The following is an 11,006-nucleotide window of genomic DNA, read 5'->3' as shown; positions in this document are numbered from 1 at the left end:
GAACTGGAGTCACAGTTGTGAGCAGCCGTGTGGGTGCTGGGAATTGAACCTGGGTCCTCTGGAACAGCAGCAGTGCTCCTAACTGCTGAGCTACCTCTCTAGCCTTTTTGAAAATACAGATTTTTGGATTTTTTGTTTGCTTGCTTGTTTTCCAATACTGTTTCTCTGTGTAACAGCCCTGTCTGTCCTGAAGTTTACAGAGATCCGCCTGCTTCTGCCTCCTGAGTGTTGGGATTAAAGGCATGCACCACCATTGCCTGGCTTCATTCCCTCTCAAGATTTTTAGTCAGGCATAGTGGCACACACCTTTAATCCCAGCACTTGGGAGGCAGAGGCAGGAAGATCTCTATAAATTCAAGGCCAGCCTGGTCTACAGAACGAGTTCCAGAATAGCCAGAGCTACACAGTGAGACTCTGTCTTGGAAAACAAAATTTTTTTAATTGTTAATTTCATGTCCAGAAGTTAAAGTTACAGGCAGTTGTGAACTTCTGGATACGGGTGCTGCCAACCGAACCCAGGTTCTCTGCAAGAGCAGCAAGTAGTCTTAACCACTGAGGCCTCTCTCCAGCCCCACCCGAGGGGGACTGGACACAGTTCCCCTCACAAGGCACAGCATAAGCAACAACCCTCACTCCTATACCCAAGGAGCCACCTCCTGAGGGCTCAGAGGCTCAAAAGGCAGGGAACATTCCAAAGAAAAGATTAGGGGCACCACCTGCCACCCCAACAGGCCCAGCTCCCTTGCTTGGCTTGGAAGAGACAGCCTGTGGTGGTAAGGAACAGGATGAGAGAGTGGGGAGGCTTGGGGGGCGGGGCAAGGCAGGAGCAGACAGGGCCCAAAGCACACAGCACAGAGGCACCAAACAAACAAACCAGACAAAAAAGCCCCTGACAACTCTGGGATGGAGAACGGAGTCACTCCCAGGAGGGAGGAAAGACCTGGGACTTAAGTCATCTGAAAAGTGTCTTTCCCCAGCCTCTTCTTGGTCACCTAAGGTCCACATGAACTAACTGCCATGCTATGCCCTCTGGGGGGCTGCAAGACCCTGGTACCGCAACAGCCCGTGGTACACGCCTCACTGTGCAGCCCATCTCTGAAGTGTGTTACCTCTAGGATTCTGTGGCGTGTGCTCTGTGTGTGGTGTCTCTGGTGTATTCTCCACGGGGGGTGGGTGTGGTGTCTGTGTGCCATGTGTTTGGTCACATGTGTCAGTGAGTGCTGTGTGCCAAGTACCTGCCAGTGGTAAGCATCTCCGTGTGTGTGGGGGGGGGTTGTCTTTCTGTGGTATGTGTGGCAGAGCCGTTGTCTGTTTCTCCAAGTGTACGATGCGTCACGTGTGTGTCTTTCCATGTTCATGTGCATCTGTGGTGTGTCTCCATATATGGTGTGTGCAGTCATGTGTGGTGTGCCTCTCCATCTGTAGGCTCTGTGTGTGGTGTGTATGTAGTGTTTACTGTGTGTTGTGTACCTTGGCTGGGTCTTTTGTGACTATCTGTGGGTATGGTTCTCCGTATGTGTGAGGTCTCTGTTGCTGTGGTATTGTGTGTGAGCAGTGCTCTCCCTCCCTGCTTGTGGGGTCTCCAGGTGGTGTGTATGTGCTGCTCTCTGTGTGTGGCTTCTCTGGTACATGAGAATGTGTGCCTCCCTGTGTCCTGAGGCATGCTTGCTGTGTGTGGGGTCTCTGTAGCATATATGTAGTGTGTGTGTGTGTGTGTGTGTGTGTGTGTGTGTGTGTGTGTGTGCTTCAGCGTCCCTCTCCCTGCGTGGGTCTGTTCCATGAGTTCCCAGATTCTCCATGGTGGCCATGTCTCGGGTCGCAGGTTGAAGGCAGGTTCCCCACAGTCAGGCGCCGGAACCCAGGATTCAGGGATCCACAGTGAGGGAAAGTTTCCCATCCAGAGCAAGAGCTGAAGTTTTGCGGCGCAAAGCCAGGCCAACACTGCCCCCGCGCGGCATGGTGCGGCGCTGCAAGCGACCAGGGAAACCGAGGCAGAGAGGGCACCTGCTGCGCGCAGCACTACTGCGAAACAGGGAGCCCTCGTTCTGGATCGCAGCCTGAAAGCTCAGAAAGAGAACCAAGCCAAGCTCCAGTCCAGCTCTGGGGACACTGCTGCATCGCGCCTCAAGTCAGGCCCAGATCTGCCTTTCTTCAGCCCTTCGCCACCGCTAGCTCATCTAGTCCCCCGAGACGACCAGCCCAGTCCAGCCCAAACCCCGCTTTAGCATCCTTGTCCTCCCGGTTAGACCCCGCTCTGAGGCGAGTCCGAGCTGTTTCTCCACCAGCCAGCAGGTGGCGATAAAGACCTGACCAGAGCACAAGGCGGAAACTCCAAAGGGAGGGAGGCTCCCAAGTTTCCTTCAGGGGTTGGGACGTGGTGTGGTAGGGCACCCAGGTGTGTGGAGGTGGCTAGGTTAGTGCAGAAGACAAACTCTAGGAGGTGCCTGTCATCTTGTCTCGGGCCACTCCCCCATATGGATTTGAACACTGCATCGGGCTAAGAGGCTAAGGTTTGCCCACACACGGGGCTCTTTTTCCTGGGCTGGGGTCTGGATACCCTCACCCTCTATAAGATGGTGAGCAGAGAAACCTCTGGCACTGAAGACAAGCAGAAGTTGTTTGTCCACCGTCCCAGACTAAGATGATGGCTTGGGGTCTGCTTCAGGCATGGACTGATCCAGGTTTGAGGTTGTGTAGAATTAATCACCAGCCAGGAAAGTATTCCCTGGAACAAGCCGAGCCCCTGGGACGCTCCCCGCCTCCAATTCCCTGTCGTCACCAGCTTCATGGATATGATTCCATCCTAACCTCCCCCACCCAGAGACCCCACGTGGTCCCAAATTAGGCGCCCAGAGTGGCTTGAGTTGGGAGACCTAGTGATCCATCTCAGTCACCTGGGAGGTGTGTTTATTTGTGGGTCAAGGGAGCACTCCTCTCACCGCCTGGCCTGGGTACCCCTGGGCTGGGGTTCCAACAGGAAGTCACCTCTGAGCCTGCTGCCGCTTTATGGATGGCAGGAGGAGTCGCTGGTAGCCCTTAGGGCGGCCTCGCTTCAGGATGGATTGCAGCACCAAGCTAGGCAGAGAGGACTCCTAGAGGGAGAAGGATACCCAGCTGGGCACTGCCAAGGGGACCTCAGGGAGGAGACAGGGAGAAGACAGGTCCCCCCAAAGCTCAGAGGGGAGGAGACAGGTCCCCAGGGCCCAGGCGGCTCTGCATCCACCCTGGGCTGAAGCACAGCAACCCACTGGTTAGCAGTAAGGCAGCTGCTGCCTTGGCTCTATCACCTCCCAGCGCGCCCCTCGCCTGCAGGGTTCCACACTGAGGGAGGCCGGGTCACACAAGGCCACAGGTCACACAAGACCAAGCCATAAGCCCCATGGTGACTCAGCAGAGAGGGTCCCCTATAGAGCCAGCCGTTCGGCACTGCTGCTTCCGGTGACCAGCTGCCTGAGTTACCCACCAGCAGGGACAGGGTAATTTGCCCACCTGCTCCACACTGTTAGGGGTGTCCAGGAAGGTCCTGAGGCCTCCCTGTGGCCTTGTGGTGGTGGCCCTGGGGATGGAGGGGAAGCGGCTGCTCATGGTGGCATCCTCAGAAAGGCAGAGCTGTGATTCCTGAGATGACCTGGTGGGGAGACAGGGACCTATGGCTCTGTGACCTCAAGTCCCAGGCCCATCTTCAGCTTGGACCTGGAGGGCGTGGACCACAACCCTCCTGCTTCCTCTCCCCAGAGCCTCACACTCGGGGGCAGTTCCAGCATGAGGAGCCGGCCACAACGTCTTGGGCCCTGGGACGCAGGGCTCTGGGCAGATTCTCCAGCCATCTCCCAACACTCCCAAGCACCTGCTCTGACACAGACACAGCAGGCAAAGTCGTCTGCTCACACGGAAAGATACTCTGTCGGACTAGAAGAGAGAGAGGAGCAGAGTGAGTTCCCTGCCCCCCCCCGGGGTACACTGAAGCTCCACCCTCTCTCTTCCCTCTGGCTGGCAAGGCTAGACAGAGCCCTGTCTCCATGGCAACCTCAGGTTCCCCAGTGCCTTCTGACTGCCTCCAGAGTTCTGGGTTTTAAAACTACCTCCCTCCTATGACTGCTGTTGCTATTACCACCACGCTGTGCCCTGCCATGCCCCTACCCCTGTTCCAACCTCCAATAGACCCCCTCTTTCTAAAGTGGAAGGGCCAGGCACCCCACCACAGAAATTCCAGAGAGGATGCCAAGAATATGAAAGGGATGGAGGGGTGTCTCAACTTCTCCTAGAACCCACAATTCCCAGGGAAGTCTGAGAAGACGTGTGCTGAATCCTGGTACCATGGAATATGGCCACAGTGCTTGGGCTGTCCATGGCTTTCTGGGGTATTCTGACCTCTATTCTAGGCTTGCATGGCTCTTATACAAATGCCTTTTGCCTCAGATTTCTCCTGAATCAAATAACTAGAAGTTGGAGTGAGGCATAGCAGCCAATGACTGCCTGTGATCCTAGCAGCTGGGAGGATGAGGTGGGGGGATCAGTACTTCAAGGTCATCCTTAGTCAAGGACAGTGAGACAGACAAGGACATGTGAGTAGACAGAAGACTCTTGTCTCAAAAAAGAGCAATAAATCAACATTGCTAGCCCTGCACATAAACACTCTTAAATCTATTAGCTGAAATTCTCTTTTTCTGATGCACACATATGCACAAAATATAACTAACCAGAAGTTGGGCTTCTCTGATTCTTTCGTTAAAAAAAGGCCCTGTGGGCCACTGAGTGCTGAGTATCAGGAAAGAGGGGTGTATGGCAATGGTCATCTCTTGTCTTCCTCATTATCCTGCCTGCCTCCCCACATTTGGTCAGAGGAAACCAAGTGTCCACCATCCCCAGAGCCAAGCTTCCTCTTCTGCTAGGGGTTCTGTATTGGATCCTTACAGTAGTTCTCAAGAGAACAGACTTCATCGTCTCAGACTTTCTGGACATCTGGTCAACCTGGAAAGCTGTGTGAGCTCGAGTGGCAGCAAGGAAGGGCTCTTTAATGATAGCCAGGCCTGGACTGCCATTGTTACCTGGGTCATCACTGCAGCTATTTCTCTTGTTTGTTTTGTTTTGCTTGTTTTTGTTTTTTAAGACAGGGTTTCTCTGTATTGTTTTGAAGGCTGTCCTGGAACTCACAGAGATCCGCCTGCCTCTGCCTCCCGAATGCTGGGATTAAAGGCGTGCGCCACCAACGCCCGGCTGCAGCTATTTCTTGACACCACCTTCCTGATGCCGCCACTCACCTCTGCTGGCTCTCAGGGCCCCTACTTGGTCCTTGAAGACCACCTTGACATATTCTGAAAAGGTCTGTATTAGGTACTTCCTCTTTGGAGGCAATGGCCTCCCCAGCTCTTTGAGGATCCACAGCCACAACTTCTGACCTCTGCACTTTTGGCAGGAGTTTTCTGGAATCTCAGGGCTCTAGAAGCAGATGTCTGCTCACCTGCACGGTTGCGCTCCCAGTAGCGGAGTGCCGTGTCCTGCAGGGTCTCGTCTGCAAATCGCACCCGGAAAGGACAACAGCGTCTGCGAGGCCTCAAGCCTTCTCCAGAGGGGCTGTGGATGAGCAGAGTCTTCACATTGGGGACCTGTGCTTGTGGAGTCTACTGAGGGAGGTGAGGGCCAGGGGAGCCAAGGCTCCCTGGGAGATCTTGAACAGGGCTGGAGAGATGGCCCAATGGTCACTGCTCTTTCTGAGGATCCAAATTTGGTTCTAGCACTCACATTGTTGGCTAGAAATTGCCAGTAACTCTAGGGGTATCTGAGCCCTCTTCTGGCCTCTGTAGGCACCAGGGCTCAAGAGCACATCACATCCCCAATAAATAAAATATAAATCTTTGAAAGATCTGATCTCGGGCTAGAGAGGTGGTTCAGTGGTTAAAAGCACTGCTTGCTCTTACAGGGGTCCTGAGTTCAATTCCCAATTCTGGTGTGCAGCTACACTGTATGCATAATAAATAAAAGTCTTTTTAAAAAAGATTGTTTAAAAAAAAAGAAACCTGGTGGTAGTAGCACACGCCTTTAATCCCAGCACTCGGGAGGCAGAGGCAGGCGGATCTCTGTGAGTTCGAGACCAGCCTGGTCTACAGAGCGAGTTCCAGGACAGCCTCCAAAGCCACAGAGAAATCCTGTCTCAAAAAAAAAAAAAAAAGGAAGAAAGAAAGATCTGGGGGCTGGGGGCTGGAGAGATGGCTCAGAGGTTAAGAGCACTGACTGCTCTTCCAGAGGTCCTGAGTTCAATTCCCAGCAACCACATGGTGGCTCACAACCATCCGCAATGAGATCTGGTGCCCTCTGCTGGCCTGGAGGCATACATGCAGACACAATACTGTGTACATAATAAACAAACAAATAAATAAATATTAAAGAAAGAAAGACCCGATCTAACTTGGTGACAGGATACTCTAGTCACATCAGTTGGCCTTTTCCAAGTGCTTCTTCTGGCTCATCGTGTAACATGCTCTTTCCCACCAAACCTGCACAATGTCCCCGAAACCCTGCTGCTATTCTCACTTGTAGGTGAGGAAACCCAGGCATGGCTGTCACTCAAACATCATGCCAGAGGGTAGGGTTTTGCCCTAATAAATCAAGACGCCCCCTCATGTGTAAAATGGAGGTCATGGAGCAGGGCACAGGGGCGTGCAGGGCGCTTGGGAGGTCGAGTCAGGAGGGTCAGGTGTTCAAGGTCATCCTCGGCTACACAGTGAGCGTGAGGCCGTCCTGTGCTGTGTGAGGTCCTGCACTGACAATCGAGCAGATAAAAACAGAAACAAGGAGATCCTGGTGCCCCACCCCTTCCTCAGGACTGGCATGGAGAGATGGCGCCGTGCTGAGGGTATGCCGGGCAGAGGAAGCATCTCCGGTGCTGGTCAGTCTCAATTATGCCTCGGAGGCCGCATGAGCTGGGCACACTGTCCTCAGGGCTCTGCGTCTCAGCGTCCTCCTTCGGGTCATGTGTTGTGGTGTAAGAACTGGGAAAGTGGGGAAGCATCTAGAACAGGGCCTGTCATGGGGTTGTGTGCCATAAAGGGCATGCTGTATTTATGTGTAATAGATAAAAAGGCTAGATCTGTTCACTTCTCCCTCGGGCTGGGTGGCAAGCCTGGTTACTTGGTCACTCAGAAACGACCCATTACACTTTCGTCTTGGGCACACATATTTACACATCTGCCTCCAGTTATCCCGTGCCATCTTCTTGCGGACCAAGAGGGCGTGTTTCTTATCTGTCCATCAGAAAGCCACCCAGCTGGGACGACTAGGGAAGAACCAGTGTGTAGGTGCTGGAACTCGGTTAGGCCACAGTTGTGTGCCTGCGAACCCCAGCTTTGTCCTGGCCACAGCGCCAGGTTTAGGCATCTCCCAGCTCTGCCTGCTGGTGTGAAATCATGGTTTCCCTGCCTAGGGCAGAACACTGGAGCCATGCAATGTACCGAGAGAATGTTATATATCAATAAGTGTCCAACTAGTCTATACTTTTTTGTAATGATTTACTTATTTTTATTTTATGTGCATTAGTGTTTTTCATGCATCTATGTCTGTGTGAGGGTGTTGGATCCTCTGGAACCAGAGTTACAGTTGTGAGCTGCCATGTGGGTGCTGGGAATTGAACCCACATGAGGCATCTCTCCACCTTCCTGGTCTCTACGGTCCTGGGTCCTGGAGAACTGTGTCAGGAAGGGTTCTGAGGCTCACATAGAAATGTGCAGTAATCCATTAGTATTGTCTGGCATCAATACAGATGGAACAGTAATAGTATGCTTGCTGTGTATGCGTGTTCTCTGATCCATCTATCCTTCCTTCCCTAAATTAATTTATTGAGACAGTGTCTCACTGCATAGTCCTTGGCTGTCCTGGAATTCACTATGTAGACCAGGCTAGCCTCCAAATCACAGAGTTGCCTGCCGCTGCCTCCTGAATGCTGAGACTAAAAATGTGCACCACTGGGGCTGGAGAGATGGCTCAGTGGTTAAGAGCACTGGCTGCTCTTCCAGAGGACCTAGTTCAATTCCCAGCAACCACATGGTGGCTCACAACCATCTATAATGGGATCTGCTGCCCTCTTCTGGCGTGCAGACATACACGCAGGCAGAACACTCATCTAAAAAATACATAAAGATTTTTTTTTTGAAGTACACCACCACACCCAACTCTCTAGCCTTTAAACTCCCAGACAGTGCTCGTCACCCTTGCTCTGGCCTGTTTAAACCTGTTTCTTTTCCCCTCTCCCTCAGGAGGTCTTTAGCATTCAGGTTCAGGTAAGCATCTTTAGTGCCTCGGGTTCTTTCTTGCTTCCATCTCATTGCCTTTTCCGCTAGTGTTTGATACATAGTAAAACTTCATGAGTGGGTAATGATAGTATGAGAGAAGATTGCAGCGATGGGTGGATTTATGACGATCTGAACTGAAGGGCTGAACCTCAGGGTGGGCAGCTGTAGGGTTATGCAGGCAGATGCAGATGGAACCTTGTGGGTGGCCTCATTATTCCGGGAGAGGTGATTGGTGCCCCGGGTTTATAAGTGAATGAAAGGATGGTTATTGGGCAGCTATAACCAGGGGGGGATTTGTGAACAGACAGAAAACTGGCTGTCCGGGGGGCAGTTACTGGTTCATGGCCAATAGATGCCCTGATGGATAGATGTGTGAGAAATTCACAATAGCTCGTAGTTCGTGCCTAAGGCGCACGCAAGGATGGACAGGTGAACGGGCTGATGGACACATGGTAAATTCACTAGTGAATGAGGAAATGAGGGGCGAAGGAATGCCTTTCTGCTCCCACTCCCATAACTCACCGGTCGGGGTAAAGGTGATGGCAGGTAAGCCTAGTGACCTGTTTCACCGCACACACCCCCAACCCATGCGAAGGTGAAGGAGAGAGTCTCCGCAAAGGTATGAGCACCTGTGTCCTCACAACTACTACTACTCACGGCTTGGCCTTTCTGGCTGTGCTGAATTCGCCTCTTGGGAGCCCCAGGGTAGGCTTCTTTCTTAAACTGTCCTCTGAGTGCAGTGATTGGTCCCTTGAAGACAAAGAGGTCACAGCTGATGGGAGCAAAACCCCCACTCTGGCAGCAACCAGGGCAACCCCTCCTTCACCAAGAAGGTATCTCCACTTACCACAGGTCTGGGAGGAAGGAGCAGTTGGGACAGCGCAAACCTAGGTTGTGCTCTGACGCACTCTTGGGGTACTGTGGCGCTGAGGGTGCTGGGGGAGGAGAAGAGGAGGAAGAAATGGAGAAGGGAGAAGAGGAGGAAACCCGGTGAGCTGGGGCTGGACCTCACTGGGAAGGGACCCTAGCCCTCACCTCACCCCACCCCACCCCGGTTCCTGCGGCCTCACGGTGCGCCTCGGGCTCTGCGCACTTGGCGCGTAGCTGGTGCAGGAAGTCGCGGAATTTGACGGGCAGAAACGTCCCCAGCAGTGTGTCCAAGGTGTCAGGGTCGTCGCGGGCCGCCGGCTGCCGTGTACCCCGGGCCCCCGTCCCCCGGGCCGTGCTGGTCGGTAGCAGCGGCGGCAGCAGCAGCGCTCTCATGGTCCCGCGGCCCCGCGGCCCGTATGGAACCCCGGGGGACAGGTAGGGCAGGCGCTCGCTGTCCTGCCACCACGCGCCGCCTGAGCCTCGTTCCGTACGGGAGTCGAGCTTGGGCAGCCGGGGGAGCAGCGGAGTGGAGCGGCGTGGGGCGGCCCGGTCGGGACACCCCTTGGGCTCGTAGACCCGGGTCCCCGCGGCGGGCTGGCGCCGGTACATCGTGAGTCCGAGCTCAGCTCAGGACATTTTCGCGCCTGGGGGACGCGCGGGGGCGAGCGGGACCGCGGGGAGGTGGCACGCCAGCCCGCAGGCCATAGCGCCGGGTAGGGGCAGCGGAGCCGGCTCGGGCAGGACCCTCCCCTGCCGTGTCCGCGTCCGGCTGTGTCAGTGCGCCAAGACGGTGAAGGCGAGGACGCCAGCCTTTTGCAGGCGGCTGTGACGTTCACGTGAGCTACTACTACTTGCCGGGCAACTGGCACAGTGCAGGGCGTGGGCACTTGCTGGACGAAGACTGCCTCTTTTTTTTTTTTTTATCATTTAGCACAGTCGGGCGAGGGCTTGCCTAGAATTGTCGAGAACCTCAGCGTGGAGGTCCATGCCTGTGATCCCAGAATTTGGGAGGTAGAGGCTGGAGAGATGGATCAGCGTGAGGACCAGGTTTCGATTCCCAAAACCTACAGGACAGCTTTCAACCTCCAGTCCCAGGGGGATCTGCCACCCTCTTCTAGTCTCCGAAGGCACCAGGCACACACGTGGTGCACAACTTTATAGGCAAAACACTCATACACATGCATTTTAATTTTTTTCTTAAATTTAAGGCTATTGCCAAACAGTGGAGGTGCACACCTTTAATCCCAGCACTTCAGAGGCAGAGGCAGGCTGATCTCTGTGAATTCAAGGCCAGCCTAGTCTACAGAGTGAGTTTCAGGACAGCCTGAACTGTTACAGAGAGAGCCTGTCTCAAAAAAAGCTATATATATATATATATATATATATATATATATATATATATATATATATATATAGTACATGTATACATACATATATATATATATATATATATATATATATATATATATGTCTCTGGGATCTGGGCAGTCAGAAAACTTCCCCCAAGTCAGAACTCAGGACTATAAAATGAGGCAAAGCCTCCTCCTGCCTCCCTGTTCATTTTGAGGAAGGGTCTCCCTGCATGGCACAAGCTGGCCTAATCTCCATCATCCCCCTGCCTCTGTTTTCCAAATTCTGGGATTACAAACCTGGGCTGCCACCTGCAGCTCACACCAGACTAAAGGCCATAGAAGAGGCATGGGAGGGCTGGATCTCCTACTGACTGTAGACTTCATCGGGGATCTGCCAGCCTGCTCTCAGAATCGGAACAGACTGCAAATACACATGACTTTCTCCCACCTCCTATCCTAGATTCTGACAGTGGGTCTGGGCAGAAGCCAAGAGCAGTTT

At 53.4% G+C, this 11,006-nt stretch overlaps 1 protein-coding gene across 1 annotated transcript; it reads right to left on the bottom strand.

The window, feature by feature from the left end:
* Positions 1–2,880: 2,880 nt before the first annotated feature.
* Positions 2,881–9,977, bottom strand: CUNH9orf50 (chromosome unknown C9orf50 homolog). The gene is made up of 7 exons (XM_013124798.3): positions 9,356–9,977; positions 9,133–9,220; positions 8,943–9,035; positions 5,462–5,574; positions 3,744–3,909; positions 3,490–3,628; positions 2,881–3,092 (listed from the first exon to the last, which is right to left on the bottom strand). Exons 1-7 carry the CDS (start codon positions 9,762–9,764, stop codon positions 2,982–2,984), a joined length of 1,119 nt encoding a protein of 372 aa, XP_012980252.1. The 5' UTR covers positions 9,765–9,977; the 3' UTR covers positions 2,881–2,981.
* Between the last annotated feature and the right edge of the window lie 1,029 nt (positions 9,978–11,006).

Source organism: Mesocricetus auratus, unplaced genomic scaffold, assembly GCF_017639785.1.
Source record: "Mesocricetus auratus isolate SY011 unplaced genomic scaffold, BCM_Maur_2.0 Super-Scaffold_100004, whole genome shotgun sequence".
In the NCBI taxonomy this organism is placed as follows: domain Eukaryota; kingdom Metazoa; phylum Chordata; class Mammalia; order Rodentia; family Cricetidae; genus Mesocricetus; species Mesocricetus auratus.
The sequence above is the reverse complement of the archived record's forward strand: the minus strand, read 5'-3'. Positions and strand labels throughout refer to the sequence as shown.

Excerpts from the sequence above, each read along its gene's own strand:
- CUNH9orf50 (XM_013124798.3), bottom strand. The coding sequence starts at position 9,764 with ATGTACCGGCGCCAGCCCGCCGCGGGGACCCGGGTCTACGAGCCCAAG. Across the intron at positions 3,910-5,461 it reads CTGGGAGCGCAACCGTGCAG|TCCGACAGAGTATCTTTCCG; the intron begins GTGAGCAGACAT and ends TCTCTCTTCTAG. Across the intron at positions 3,093-3,489 it reads CCCCTAACAGTGTGGAGCAG|GAGTCCTCTCTGCCTAGCTT; the intron begins GTGGGCAAATTA and ends TTCTCCCTCTAG.